General features: G+C 35.4%; 1 protein-coding gene across 3 annotated transcripts in view; it reads right to left on the bottom strand.

Annotated features, from left to right (window-relative positions):
* RPS6KA3 (ribosomal protein S6 kinase A3) overlaps nucleotides 1–16,660 on the bottom strand; it is a 76,816-nt gene that overhangs the window by 36,520 nt on the left and 23,636 nt on the right. For 2 of the 3 annotated variants that reach the window (XM_035320706.1, XM_035320628.1), the window contains exons 3-4: nucleotides 2,947–3,063; nucleotides 682–763 (exon numbers count right to left, since the gene is read on the bottom strand). In XM_035320706.1, the coding sequence (XP_035176597.1) occupies nucleotides 682–763; nucleotides 2,947–3,063 (199 nt within the window). Of the gene's footprint in view, nucleotides 1–681; nucleotides 764–2,946; nucleotides 3,064–15,494; nucleotides 15,549–16,660 lie in introns of those variants that run through there. The other variant, XM_035320790.1, reaches the window with a different exon arrangement.

Here is a 16,660-nt window from a genome sequence, read left to right as displayed (position 1 = left end):
GAGATCACTTTAATATACTATAAAAAAAATCTTATGGAATTCTCCAGGACAGATTTGAGATTGTGCAGGTTTGAATTTATTTTGTTACTGATGCCATTTGTGACCAAAACCACTCAAGAAACAAAATATTTTCGAGATTCATTTTAAAACTAATTTTTGCTCATTTAGCTTAAGACAACTTAAGATTTCTCCAATTATATCCTATGTCCAAGAGCAAGTGTCAAAAGTTCTGGAAAAAAAAGTTCTGATACAAAAAAAACCTAACTCCTCTTCTTAGAGATTTTAGAATAAAAGAATTGATATAATACATTTTTAAATATTGTAACCTCAATGTAAATTGAGCAAACAGTATTACCTGTCTCATTTGTGATACACATAAAGTTAAAAAAGGAAAGATAGTATGTTTCAGATAACAGCTCAGTAGCAAGTCAGGTGGCAGATACAATGCAACTACTCTTTTAAACCACCACCAATGAGAGGGACCTAACATTTAACATGGCAAAGAACTGAACCTACTTCCCCTTTTAATATCAATATTGTACTGTTTACTAAATCCTTCTGGGTTTACTACACAAAGCAGTTTGACAGAAATAAGTTCTAAGATACTATCTGTAGAATAGCCTATGTGTAAAGATTATTTTTTGGTAATAACGTCTATGATTTCTCTACCTCCTTGCTTACCTTTCAAGGTGGCCTTTTTCAATACCTTCATTGCATAAAGCTGCCTGGCATCTGATCCTGAGATTTTTTTGACAAGAAATACCTGCATGGAAAATGAAAAAGAATTCTTAAAAGAAAGTAAAGGCAACTCCAATGAATATACTTTGGTATAAAATCTGAGTTTACTCCTCCCAGTTCTGCTACTAGCTCTATCTTTCTTTGAAAGTTCTCTTTAGATTCTGCAAAGTACAAATAGAAATTTCCTTGCATTTTTACATATTACTTCATTTCATGATCTAAAAGGTTTATTCAAGGCAAAATCTGCCAAACTAATTCTGGTTTAACTTCCTTGATTTCAGTGAGTAAAGGGAAGGATGAATTTGGAATCACTTAGATGAAAAATTTGAAACAAAATTCAACTTTATAATCACACACTTCTGTAAAAATAAGCTTATTGATGTTAACCTTTTAAGTAGGTCTGTCTTAATAAAATTTATAAGATAGTATAACCAAAGTGCTAATGAAATAGTTGCCTGATATGAAAATAAATGTGTGTACAGCAGTGGATCCACAAAGCTATGTAAAATAATATTTAATAATTCATTTTAACAACATATAAAATAGTGAGAACCAACCTTGTGTCACAAAAGCATAGTTAATATGCTTTGATTGAATTTTGCATGTATCAGTAAAGCAAAACCAGCCTCAGCTAAAGTGTCTTTCATTTTCTTCTTCGTGTAAATTCTTTTCTTGATTTCTTGAGTGGAGTTGTTTTTAATAACCCTAAGATGCAGATATATTCCTGATTTTGAAATGCGAAATATACACTTCCCACAGGTTTTCAAGTAATTTATGAAAAAGCACAGAGATATGTTGTGGTAAATGAGAATATTAAATGTGCTGTATGAGATTAGTTTTATCTGTTTTTGTAATCCCTCATATTAGCAACCTTGAAAAGCATATAGATTAGACTTTTAAACTGAAGGAGTAGTTGCAATATCTTCCAAACTTTTTAGAAAAGAATTAACACTTTTTTTTCTTCTTTTTTTTTTTGCCTAAATGCTAAAGCAATTGAGGACAAGACAAGCATTTTTACATTATATTTCAGCTAGGTAGTTAAATATTTTTGCTTTCTCAAAACATGAAAAAAGGCAGTTATAGCATTAAATTTAATAATATCAACAGAATCAAAGGGATTGTTGAAATCGTCATTGATTAGCTTACATCTCCTTGCCCCTGAATGATTTACTTCTCCTGAAGATTTCCAAATAAAAGCTATGATCTTCATTCTGTATGTAATCAAATGACATCAGAAATGACCAGGCGTCTCCAGTGTAGTCTTATTAGATTGAGTACTTATTAGACTGAGTACAAAACTTTGTAGTTTATAAACATCTAGATTTCCAAGCTTAATTGGAACTGCTGCTTCAATAACATGAGTAATAGTAACTTCCTTCCATTACAAGAGAAGTGAACTATTAGAATTTTCCCCAACATCCAGAATTGGTTTAGCATTGGTTTAACATACTAGAGAGCTAACACTACATTCAGTACTTCAATTAAGGCTTAAAATGGACTTAAAAGCTTTGTTGCTTTTCATTGTAAATTCCATTCTTTCTCAATGATCTCTCTGTTACAAGAAATTAATGTTTCATTTTTAAGTTTGATTTGGACAGCTAAAGGTATAGGCCACATATACCTATTGAGATCTTGGTGTGGAGAGTACCCACTAAAATTCCAGAAAATGAGTATTTAACAGAACTTTAAATAAGTATCCAGTTATACTGTGCCTTAACCAAATTCTGACAGATAATGCCTAGCATGAGCAATGCCACAGTATATAATAGTTACTTCAACGACCATCATTGCCTAAAATTTATGATTTAAAATTACAAAGTATTACAAAAATATATTGTCTGTAGTTTCTGTACTGGTGATAACCTGTGAGTTAGCAACTAGTATTACATTCCAAAAAACCTCTCAAACCTTGTCCCCTTCAAACACAGAAAAGTAGTTAAAGCAAAATGTCATTTCTTTTTAACATTGAATACCTGATTACTTCAAGTCAATTTTTCCATGCATCTTTGAGGTCTACATACAAACTAGAATAAGTTTACCGCTTTAGAAGATCTGCTATGATTATGGTAGCACTAATTAGCACTAATTTAGTAATCAGTTTTGACCACCAACATTGCTTTAATGCAGTGTGACTGTTCTAAATATTTCATTCTTCACTCTTCAATATGATATTCCCAAATACTACTCCACAAGAGGTCTGTTACCAACCTTCCCAAAGGATCCTTGTCCGAGCACTTTTAGAAGTTCAAACTGTGAAGGGTCTGCTTTCTCGTGTCCTTCCTTTACATGATGAGTTATTGCAATTTCTTTGATATGTCCTTCTTCCTGACAGAGCGAGAAAGGTACATTTACATTAGTGGTGCATCTTCCTGATGCATTTATAAATCCACAATACATTAAAAAAATAACAGTGCTACTGAATCTAACCAACTATACGCTCCCAAAAGTAGATACAACATTCAGCAATACCACTACCATAATTAAGGCATTTACAAAAAAATAAAATTTATCTGGTACAAAAGGTAGTATTAATTTAGTGAACATGTAGCTTAAACCTTTAGAGACATATCAGAACCCAGACAGAATATAACAGAGGTGACAGTAACAACTCAGCTGTACCCAAGTTTGTGTGTCTAAGCCTATGTTGTTTGGTTCATTATCTCCATTCCAGTGTTACAACCCAGAAGTGGAAACCAATTTTCTTAAGAATTTAGTTCTCTTAACGTATGTAATAAGTGGACCAGATCTCTTAGAAAGGTGTTCATTTTTAACACTTGAATGAGGACGACTATGAGGCAGTGGATCTTCTAGACATTTTCTGGTCTTCACTTAATGCTGTATTTTCTACTAAAAATTTGAAATCCACCTGAAAAGCAACACTCCCTGCCATACAAGGAAAGAATTTCAAAATTTACCAGCAACTGTTCAAAGGTAAGAAAAAATGCATTCTTATCAGTGTCACCCGAACAACTATCTATCTAGGCATTACACATGACCCAAACTTAGTCAGTGCTACTTAAGTAACTTCTACGATAAATACACCAACGACAACAACTTTTTGTGTATTCTCTTCCTATTTTTTTCCCTGGGCTACAGTGAATAAAATAAAACTAAGGAACTCAGATTTATTTCACAGAATGGCTGAGGTTGGAAGGCAGCTCTGGATGTCATATTCAACCCTCCTGCTCAACATGGACACCCAGAGCAGGCTCCCCAGGCAGCTTTTAAAGATCTCTCAGGATCTCAGTACTCTTGGCTTGTCCTCATGACAGATACTCCTGTTCATCAAACACCTTAGTATCCCTTTGTGGTACTCTCTCCAGTAGCTCTCTAACACTTCTACTGGGGAGCCCAGAACGAGACATGACACTCGGTGCAAAATAGAGAGGAAGGATCACCTCCCTCAGCCTGCTGGCTGTAAGGACACTTTGCTGGCTCGTGTTTACCTTGGGATCCAGCATTTCCATGTCTTTCCCTGCAAAGTTTCTTTTCAGCTGGTGGTTGGCCCACTGCTGCTGCGTGGAGTTACTCTACCCCTGGTACAGAACCATCCACATCACGGTCTGTTTGTTGAGCCCATACTTCATTGGTTTCTATGTAAGGATCTTATGGGAGATTGTCTTCTGTCTTACTAAAGTCAAAGTAGACAATATCCACTATCCATCTACCTGTTTCACTGTAGAAGGTTATCAGGTTGGTCACACATTATGTCACCTGTGTGAATCCATGTTGACTAATCCCCATCGCCTTTTTCTTTACACATGCAGAAACAGTTTCCAGGATTAGTTGTTCCCTTGCTTTCTCAGGGGCTGAAGATGACCAGCCTGTAGTTCCCTGTCTTCCTTCTTGCCCTTTTTTGAAGACAGGAGTCACATAAGCTCTCCTCCAGTCCTCGGGCACCTCTCCCATTCGCTGTGATCATTGGAAGATAATCAAGTGTGGCCTCACAGTGACATCAGCCAGGTCCCCTCAGCACTCGTGTGCATCCCATCATGGCCCATGGACTTCATGTACACCCAGTTTACTTAAGTACTATGTAACCCATTTCTCTTCCACCAAGGGTAAGTCTTTCTTGCTCCAGATCTTCTCCTTGATATACATGTACCAAAATACACACGAGTTCTATTGACAGAGGAGTAGAGGTAGCATTTTAAATCTGTGCTTCTGCAGGACTCATTTATACATTTTTCAAGCATTCAGCAAAATTTATGTGCATGAATTATTGCTAAAAGTATAGTTTTGTACAGTCATTTTAATACCACATACAAATGCACAGTAACTGCCCATATATGTCTACTGAAACATACTTCTAGATCACTGTTTTTCTTTCAAAGGACTCTTTTCAAAAGGTTAGCAACCAAACTTGGAAACCAACTGCACACAACAAATCCTGAGCACGCACATCTATCCACATATATAAAAAATAATTCCAATGTACACTTCTTAAGAATGCACAGAATGTACTAGCAACTGTTGAAATGAAATAGTGAAAAAAATAATGAAGAGACCTTGGATTTTTCAAAAACTAAGACCACCAATAAAGACAGGTGCCAGTTTCTCTTGTAAGACAGCCAAAACTCCATGTGTGTGCACGTATGCCACGTACTGCTCCTAATGTCAGAATCTATCCCAAACCTTTTTTCAAGAGAAAATTTGGAATACATCGATCAATAACTCAAACCTGGATCTTCAGAGAGCCTGAAAGAAATGTTGGTTCCTTCTACTTGAGAAAGTAATTATTGTTGGTGGGTATCAGCATTTTTATGCTTTAACTTAACATGCGATCAGCTGGATAACATACTACTTAAACCACTCACTGCAATCTTACGGAATCCCAGGGGAGGAACAGCACAATAGAACAGATTGCTAAGCACATATTCCTTTGTACACTTTGATCTGCTTCAGCTCCAGTGTTTTACTTATTAACTCTCTTGGAGTCTTGGGAAAGTAAAAAAAAATATATATAAAAAATCCAATCTTCTTGTTATCTAGTCAGATTCATGGACTCAAGTTGATCGGGTATGCACGTTGTTTTAAAAGCATCAAAGCATCGCAAAAGGTAACAAAGACATGAAAGAAAGGGATATTCACACGTTTTCTATAAACAAACAAAAATAATTTCAAATGCTATGCAATTATTACGTAACAAACTTTCCAGTGGTTATTTTGGGCACCCTCTTCAAAAACACCACTTTACATTCCTGATGTGAAGTGAATACTTCCAGTCTTCACAGTTTCTCAAGGTTCAGATACTTTTCAATCCTTATAAGGCAGACCCAATATAACTCTGTTTTAAACAAACGGGAACTCAGATCATATCCTACTTTAGTAGTTTGTCCTTAACAGACGCTTTGGAGCAAGATTTATGATGAATATATACCCACAGATTTGCAGTTTCCTCTTCTTTCTACATAATTGCTGAACATTTGTTATTTTAACCTAAACAGTATTTTGCAAGTGCAGCTAAAGATACAAAAGTTCAGCCTTTTATAGAAATGAGAATGATATGGCAAAGATAATTAACCCTCACTGTACCCATTATCTACCTGAATTAAAATACAAGCCTCTCACACTGCAAAAATGAAATGGCTATTTCTCAGCCACCAGCACGAATTACAGTAATTGACAGGTGCTGTCTTTCTGTATACTCCAAAAGAGAAGCCATTCAGTCTAGTGCTGAATTTGCCCTAATTTGCTGGTTTTCTCCATTCCTGCTCATTCCTGATATACTTCGAAAAAAACATTTGTCTCATGTGATTGGCTCAAATTAAATAGGATGACATAAAGGGTGCTGAAAGACACTGATCCTCCTCTCCTTTCTTCCTTTCCCTGACAGCTTTCACACCACTACAGAGACTCACTCACCAGTGCTTTGGCTGATACGCGGTGGGACAGACCCTCCCTTCCAGTTATAATTACAGCAGTTATTATCCAGTTATAATTACTGCCCATCTTTTATTGCTGTTATTTATAAACTTGGAAAGCTCCCTTTTCTCAAGCCTAATACTTCAACACTGTCTAAATAAAAGGTCTAAGAATTTTTTCTTTTTATAGCCACGCAGATCTTAAGGCTTTCTTCACACTATAAAGTAAAACTGCCATAAAAATATACATTTAATATAAAAAAAAAACACATATGCTGTGTTAGTCAACTTAAAGTGGTTGCTACCGGCTTCCGTTATTGTGAAACTAAATATAGAGCACAAGGAAACAAACAGAAGGTAACATTACACCGAGTTTCCTTAACATTTCCTTAACAGTATAATAGTGTTAAATCAACACGGTCCTAGACGGGAAGTCAGTGAAAAACAAGTATGAATATAAACCATCACTATTTTAGAATAACTTCCTGCATTGATATCATTTGCAACTCCGAGCTGTGCTGGTCTGTATTTCAGTATAGGTAAGTTCTTAGTAATGTACCTCACAATTTCTGCCTGTGCACAGGAATACAAACACAGGAGAAGAACACTGAATGGACTATATTCCACAGACGAATCAAACCTAAGAGAAAAGCTAACAAAATTTAGAATTCATCAGCCACAGGGGTGACTCATTTTTTCACTTTAGGAATCAGATGAAAACTGGAATAGGAAATATGCTTGTCAGAAAAAAAAAATAAAAATACACACCTAGGCAAGCAGTGAAAAGCTATTTAACCATTTTTAGGAATAGGCCATTGTTTTTATTACCTATCACTGGAAAAATTCCGTATTTTATTCCATATTTTAAGTACTTATAAAATACTGAATGCTTACTTTACTTCTAGTATTTTAATTTATATTAATTTCCTTGATTAATTAACTGTGCTGTAATACAAAACATTTGTATTTGTTTCTGAGATCTTATTACAGGAACAACTACTAGATAACATATTAAAAGGAAGCTGGACTTCAAACCCTAAAGGAAGTAGAAACAGAAGAGCCTTACTAGTTAAACATTTCTCAGTAGTAATGAAAAAGCCCAGAGAACCAAAAGAAAAATGAGCGTTTGTCTATACGCAGAATCTCCCATAATTTATCCTTCGTATTTCTGAATTTTCAGCAGCAGATCTAAAAACAGGTCTGTTTTTAAATAAGTAATCCATGCAGAATTGGATGCTATAACACACTGCTTGCTTGATGTGCATCAGTTTATCTGCAGACCTTGATCTTGGAAACAAGCACCTCAGAAAAACTGAAAAGAAATCAGGCTGGTCTAGGGCTGGTCCAGGGCTGGTCCATAATACCATTCCTATCATACTTACAGGTTTGTAATTTCCACTTCCCTTATTGCTCTGAGTAATTCCTACGCTTTCACAGATTGTATTTCTTTTCTAATAAATATAGCGGCAAAAAAGAGTACATAGCCCTTTTATCTCTACTTTCAGTTCCTCACTGCAGGTGCCACAGAGGACAAATGAAGCTGAACATAATGTGACAGTGATGTGAAAGCAGAAACAAGTAAAAAGGCAGACCATGAACCAAATTCTGGCATCTGGGCTTAAGCCATCTGTAGTCACTTTGAGAAAGGGTTGCCAAACCCATACTTAAAACAACCAAGGGCTAAGAGTGCCGTGTGTGATATGCTCTTGTGGACAACTTAAACCTGATAAATATTTTAGAAAAATGTAATAAATGCCAATTGGAATTTGAACAGTACTTTAAAAACCAGAAGCATGCTTAGTCCATAAATTTTACTTTAAAAATGAAAGAACAGTGAAACAACCAACTATAAATTAACAAATATTTAAGTGTATGCTCTGATGTGGACAAAATCATCTGCAAAGAAAACTCTCTGAATCATCTGAATGGATGGCACAGGAACAGACTTATGTCCTTATTCAGATGACGGAGAGGAAAGCTATCAGGAACAAGGAGCATCAGCATATGGAAATAGCACAGACATCCTGCTTGCCTAAAATTCTCAGTTTCAGATTCCTGAATAAATGCATAAGTACAGTGGGAACATGGACAGCGACAAACACGACAAAAAATCCAAAACACTGGGACAGAAACTGGAAATCTACCAAGAAAGTTACCTTTCTTTCAAAGCTGTGTAAAAAGTAGATGTGAATTAACTTAAAAAGAACATCAGCAAGTATGCTGTTATGTTCACTTACAGGATGTTTGTTTAGGAAAGGTATCCCTGGAAGACAGATTGCTCATTTTCTGGGTACTTAAGATTGTATGAATATGAGTATAAATATTTTTAATAACTCAAATATATAATCATAAAGAGTTAAGTGTTTAGAGACAAATTAGTTCATTAGTTTCACAATGAGTGACAAAGATCTCAGTATACACTTGTAGTGGAAGTAATAGTGACATATACACTACACCAAAGGGAAAAAGCAGCAGCTACGTCAGAAACGTAAACTTTTACAGCCACAGTATAATGGAATGGTAAATTATATTTAAACGTATATTTAAATTGCTCACACATAGGTGACTTTTAATGGGTGTACAGTCATGAAGTGACATCAATCCATAAAGGTAAGAAAGAAATACAAGGAAATGTTTATAGCCTAAGCCACCCTAAGCATTCACGTCAAATAGAACGTGACTCAAAAAAACAGACCCACCCCAAACAGGAGGACTCACTACACTCTCTCCCATCAACTTCAGTGAAATGACATTGAAATCAGATAAAATACAGAAAGCTGATCAAAAACTAGATATCCAAACATCAAATCTCTAACAAAGATATGCATGTACAAAGAGATTGAGTAGTGGGCATGTTAATTCCATTATAACAGCGTGTTTTTTTTTTTTTTTTTTAAATGCATTTGTGGTCAGCTATGTACAGAATAACAAGCAGTTTATTTTTATAATACCAAGAGCAAAGACAAGTATATGCTGAGTGCTTGTAGATTAAGACTTTCAGACTTTCTGCAAGAACATTTATATTTAACACACTACAGTGTTCAACTAGTTTCAAAATAATTAACTGTACAATTTTCATGACTCTGATGCTTGTTCTTGTATAAAATGAGTGTTCTAGTTGATAACAAACAAAAAAGGGAACAGCTAAATGCTAAAAAAAAAAATAAAAAAATTATCACAATACCCCAAATCTACTAGAAAGCTACTATCAAATTCAGAAACAGATTTCCAAGAAATTTTTCCTTATTAAGAAAGTAAATCAGGTATGGATTTAGAAAACCCCACAAGTTCTCATTATGAAAAAATAGGACAAACAACTGTGCTCTGTCTTGAGTCCTTTGCATCAGGAAGAAGTTATGAAAGATAACACACAGCATCCGTATTCAGTTAAGAAAAGGGGCAGTAGTGACTGCAAAACAAGGTCGTGTGTTTGTTTGCTTTCCCAGAAAACTAATTCTCCTTAGACACTGGTGAGAACCTCCTGGGAGCTGCAGCGCATTTCAGTTGGCAGGCAGTTAAGCACCAACCAAAACAATTTTCCTTCTGCACACTTACTGACTACATGAAGTAAGTCACAAAATACACCATCAGATCTGTAACACCTGAATAAAAAATTCAGGGTTGAGAAAGAAAAAGGAGACATCCACTTCTGTATCTAACAGAGATGGAAGTTTTCGTAATTGACGTGAATAACAGGGATAAGGCTGACCCTCACACTTTTAAATAAAAAAAAACATCTGAATGTTACAATGATTTCTGGACAAAAAAATACCATGGTATGTTTGCTTTTGGAATTCAGAAGCAACTTCCCTATCAGTAGGGCTTTTAAACAGACCACATTTTTCTAATGTATAATGAGGCTCAGATGACTAGGACAGACATGGCTTATACATACTCGAGTTCATCAAAACCCAGTGGGTGAGAAATCAGCCATATGCAAAAAAAAATCTTTAGATAAGTCCTGTATACAAAAAACTTCCTGGACAGCTAAATGTTGTTGACATGCTGACCAAAAATAGTAAAAGTGGTGTTAAGACTTTGGCATTAGATAAACAGATTAACAAATTTTAATCTCAAGGAATGATTACAATTCTGTTCTGAGTGTATCTGTAATTCTGCAGAATAGCCTTGTTTTCACACAATACCTCTAAGATCATAAGAGAACTTTCATCTAAAAATACAGGTGTTCATCAGAAATACATTGGTTCCTTATATCAAAGATTTTAATCTAAAGAGAACCCAGAATATCTAAACCAGGTTAAGTAACACTGGAGAAATTAACTTCAATACTGACATTCCCACTTCCAACATTTCCAGGTTTCACCTTCACCTGTTAATTCTGTCCTTCTCTTTTAATCGAATTAAGAAGGTACAATCAGGAGCATCTTCTATGTATAGGTACTTACAGACTTAGCTATGCCATAATTTCCCCCTTAAGATAAGTAAAGGTTAGCTCAGGGTTTTTTTCCCCCCACTGTAAAGCAACCTCACAGCCCCTAGGTCTTGAAAATTACTTTTTGGTTTTGATAATCTTCATTTTTATGAAGATTATGAAGATTTTGATAATCTTCCTTTTTAATGTTATGTGGAAGCCCCTGCATCACAGCTGGGCTCACAATGGGCATAGACCCCTACTACTCACTCCAAGTGAGCATCTTCCTGCTCAGACCTGCAAGAACTGTCTTACCAAGGCACCGATCCCGAGGCTGCACTCAGATGAGTGGTGACACTGCTCATCCTCTCCCAGTCACCACTTTCCAATGGTAAACACCACCACCATGTCCAACACCCCGACTCATGCAAAATTCTTTGTTCCTAATACACAATTTAGCACTTAACTGGGTCAGTCCAGGTATAATTAGAAAACTCCTTCTAAACGGACACTATTAATGCACTAAGAAATGCTGGTGGGATTCCACCAAAACGCTCTTCGGGAACTATTTCATTCATATTTCCCACTTAAAATAACATTTTAAAATTGATTAAATATCATTTTATATAATATTTATTTATATAGAGATAATTTATGGATGAGAAAGAGCCAGAATCTCCATGAGGGAAGGTCGTGCTTCTGGAATCACAACTTCAGTACAGCCAGGAGCCTGAAGGAGAGGAAAACCTTTCTCCTACCTTCAGTCACAACTAAGTCAGACCAGTGTTGGTGATTATCCCCTCAAAGATCAGCCATATTTCCAGTTAAGACAGCCCTATAATAAATGTTAACAATAAGTTACTGAAATAAAGATGGTGTTCAGTAGTGTTAGGGTGCCATCTTTTTCCTGTAAGACAGGAAATAGTCATTTCTAAAAGTGCAAAGGGCAGTTTATAGTGGCTGTTCAATGAATGTATTTATTCAATTGCCCTCGATGAATTTTAACTTAAACTCACTGCTCTATCAGTTTACACCATTGACCCTACAACTTTCAAAAAGCAAATCCAATGAATAAAGAGCTAATTGTAGTTTTCATCTTCCACTTCAAAGTTGAGCAGTAGCAAAAACACTGCTTTTCTGAGCTTCCACTTGTAAGTCTTAGCTACATACATTTTTTCCATCTTCCCTAAGGAAGCAGCAGCTTTGTTTTCACTCCCTCAGTCTTTTCCAGGAAAGTTTTGCTTCCCCAAAAGAATCGACTGATTTCAAGGCATACATATGCTCAGTACAAGTGAAGGTATGGATGAACACCTGAAAACAGATTCCCCACCAAGTTACTTAACACTGCTCCAACAACTGCTGCAGAAAGTCTCCTTTTACTACTCTGTTAACCTTCATTGTACTCAGAGTTCAATTTTCTGACCCTCACGGGCAAAATACTGTTGATTCCTGTAATCAAATACTCAGTATCTCAGAAATGGTTTCTATGATATTAAACCTCGTTTCTAAAGTTACATGAAGCAGTAAGGACAGTAAGCTTATTGGATATCAAGTGATTTCAAAAGGATGACTCAATGCTGGCACAGCTCTGCAGCTCATATACATAATTTCCTTTTCCTCCCCTCCCTTGAGTCAGGAAGTCTCCTAGATGCACTTACTTTCCTAACTTGTTTTGAATGTAGAATGAATTTTCAGTGTTACCTGAAGAAATAAAATCCATATGAACTACGCGTTTTGAAGAAGAGCCAGCAAACTGAAAACCAATTATTTTTACTGCTTGTATTAGAGCTTATGGAAATCTTTAAGTTAAAAATAGGAATTAGAAGTGTGAGGAATGCACCATGTTAGTTATTTTTTAAAAATTCAGACGTTCTACATATATTCACATATTCTATACTCATTATAGTTCTACCTCTAAATTCAAAACTACCCTTGGAAAAAAAAAATATCTATGTCCAACAATTATTTCATAACTTCCCATCACTTCAGTGAGCAACATCGCTGATGTAAACCATGGCATAAAAACAATTCTTATATTTGTGACTAATATTTAAAATTCAAGTCACTTAACAGACCTGGTATGCATTTAAATTCTTGTAAGTTGTACAATTGCTTTAAAAAGCTGGTTAAAACAGCTACTACTGAAGTAGTAACTATTCTAATACAGGAAAAGGCAAAGCATTGTCATGCTTAAAAGTTAGCTGATTTAGGGATATTCTGTGTATGTTCTCTTTTACACTAGTACTTTAGCAAAGCAAGAAGAGAGATGTTGTAACTAACAGGGACATTTGAAGTCAGATAAAGTTTTTCCACAATTTATAAACTTTGTTTCTTTTTAGGATGGAAAAATACTTAAAAATATTAGAAAAATCTCAGTTCCATTGGCATCATATTACTTGTGCAGATGGTATCTATTATTTTTACCTGGCAGAAACAATACAATTTCCTAAAAGCAAATTTGATTAGCAAGTGCTTAATTGAACAACTAAAGAAAAAACAACAGAAACGTGAAGTCTCCAAGATAAAAAAACGTACAGACATTATAAACAAAAATCACTGTATTTAGACACCTCTTCTTTACTCTCTGCACTTCCTGCTCTTTTCCATTCATGGTTCCCTAGCATACTACAGCAATTTTAAGGTCCCTGAAGATGTCTATGTCTACATTTGTTCCAGGTAGTCAACTCATTCATATAATGAAAACCACAGACCTGGTTGCTGAGATTGAACTCCTCCCATTCTTTTGGTGTTTCAGATGAAGCAAGATATGAGTTTGAAGAACAAGTCCTGTCTCAGAGCACTGCGTCAACGGATAGATGAGGAGGCCCTTTGGATAAACATGTGGCCAAGGCTAGGGGAGTGATTTTGAAGATACTTTTCCTCCTCAGATTGAAAACACAAAGGCTGGGGAGGAAGAAAGGCTCCCGTGTTCATTCCTACCCAAAAGGACTGCGAACACTAGGTTGTTAAGCAGGTAAAGATAAGAAATTCACGTAATCATTTTAAAAGTCTGATGCTGGTCACCAAAAACAGTTTTGTAATGTCATTCTCTTTTGATCAAACACCACTAAATTATCTCATGAACCAGATTGTGCATGTCAGCATTGGAAAAAAATACTCACTGGGTGGAACTTTCATTTCCCAGTAACTTTGATACAAGCTTTGTTCCTTTGTAAGCGTTGGCATTTAAGAGCACTGCAATTTAAAGTTTTTTTCTTTTAATAAACTATTTTGAAAAATCCACAAACATATTTAGTACTAATCTACGAAAATTAAAAACCTTGCTTTTATTCAATAATATATTCTAAAATTTACATGGTCTGAAAACCCTTAGCTCAGGGTGCACTGTCTAGCACTTTAAAAATCAACAGAATTTTAGAGACAATATAGCCAAATTGCTATAGGCAGTCATTTTTTGATCAGAGACTAAGAAATATCTTTCACCTTGCTTGTGGAAAAGAACTAAACTTCATGGCTAAATTGACAAATGTTTATTTCATAGGGTTACTTTATAAAAGCTGTGTATACTGTATCATATGTTCTGTTGTTTTACATTCATGTCCTGTTTCACTGTTTCAGTTACAGCAAGCAAATTAGATTTCAGTTTCTAACACTGCAAAGTTCAAATCAGTACGTATGCCAGTAGATGTCAAACTACTATCCCTTTTATTTACAAACTAGTAGACATACATTGCTTAGGATGTTAAGACAGCATGCAAGGAAGTTTTACACTGAGAAGTATTTGTAGACTTACAGGGGCAGAAACATGAAAGTTGATCTAAGTTTCTGTGAAAATTCTTGAATACACTGCAAAATCACATGTATTGTTAAATCGTTAAACAGCACACAGGATAATGTAGTTCGTCACTAGAGATTTTCTTAACTGAAAACACCTTTTATCCTTAAGTGTATAGGTTCAACAAAATATACAAATTCAGTGGAAATTATTCTATGTAAGTTATTAATGTAAATTATCACCTAAAGGTGAAATAACCATAACACCAACTACAACACAAGCGCCACTATTCCTAGTACCATTTCCAGAAGTAAATACTAATGAGCCCATGTTATTTTAACGGTCACTCCACAAATAACCATACCTTATAGTTAAAAGGACTGCATAAAATTTAACTATTAGAATAAATATTAATTTAAAAAATAGAAACATTTTTAATAAAACAAGACTATCAATGAGAAAGCTTAACACATAGCTACGCTCAAAGATTTTTGGAGAAAATAATAAGTATTACAGCATTTTCAGAGGTAAAAACTTCCCAATCAGGCTGTCAGCAGGTACCTTAGAAATTTCTACAGAATATTATAGGAACACAGACTCCCTCCCACATCCCCCCCCCCCTTTTTTTTTTTAGAAAAAGAATATACAGAAGGCTTTGTATACAAGCAGCACTGATCACAAAGCTGTGAAATACTAAAAGTGCTTTGAAATTAGAAGCTTAAACCCTACCAATGCTCTAATAAATCTCTCCCTTAGCTTTTCTTAAATAAGAAACTAAACTCACCCGAATAGAACGAGCACGGAGAGCCAGAAACTTAAACATGACTAAGAAACCATGATGTTTAGATTTTCTGACTGAGCGATCATAAGTCTAGCAGGGAAGACCAACCCTAGCGTTTTTGCTGCGACCAGCTGTTCCGGCAATTAGAAAATTTCCTGTCAGGCAAGTCAGACACAGTTGGGGGTGGGGAGAGAGAAGGGGGGAAAAAAAGGTCAGAAAAAAAAGAAATTGATTTTTCCCCCCTGTGGTAAAGAAAAACTGGGCAGCGCTGGTACTCATGTTGCTGATGCTGTAGAGATCGGCACAGGAAGCTTAAGCAGATTGCCTGATAGCAACATGCTGTTGCAGATGTTATTTATTTCTCGTTCCCAGAAAAAGAACAAAAAAGATCAACATCTATTTCAGAAATCAAGCTCCTAAGCAACGTATTGAGAATAGCAACTATTTTAAGCGCTGCTTATGATATTTCTTTTTGTGTGTGCTCAGTTGCACAGAAGTCCCTACTTTTTAGACTTCAGTGCAGACAATGTGGTATGCTTATGTTTAGTGACTATTTTTATTTACTAGGGCTGTTTGAGGACAGGACTGACCTTGCACACAGGCCTTTGAAACCCTGCACACTAAAAATGCTACACAGATGTTATAGAGGTTAGGCCAAGATAGACTACAGGAATTATTTGAATTGGATCACCCAGCTCAAGTGTCTGACTTACGCAAAATATTACAAATGCTCCATACAAAGTGAGTAACTTCTTAAATTAATATAAATACCTAATCTTTCTTTTAGTGTTTGCAAAATAACTTTCAAAATGTTTCTTAGAATTAGAATCTATTACTTCCAAACAGCTAGAGACCAAGTTTTCAGTTTGATCTGTGTTTAGTACTTAAGTCACTGTTTCGTGTATTGACAACATAAGGATCTCTAGCTCAGTATTTATTAAAAAACACTGAATTCTGCAGTTCATGCTCTATTATAATACATAGCAAGATTGTTTTTATTCAAGCAATGAATAAAATGCAAGTATCGACATTTAGGTAACAGCATATACACATGCTCAACCATAAATAGAGCCAGGTGATTCCATTTAGCAAATCTGTAGCAAAGGAAACTAGGCAAAATACTGTACATTTCCTGCACAAGACATTAAAACAAACAAACCTTCCAAACT

Source organism: Oxyura jamaicensis, chromosome 1, assembly GCF_011077185.1.
Source record: "Oxyura jamaicensis isolate SHBP4307 breed ruddy duck chromosome 1, BPBGC_Ojam_1.0, whole genome shotgun sequence".
Lineage (NCBI taxonomy): Eukaryota > Metazoa > Chordata > Aves > Anseriformes > Anatidae > Oxyura > Oxyura jamaicensis.
Note: the sequence above shows the minus strand (reverse complement) of the source record. Positions and strands in the feature narration are given on the sequence as shown.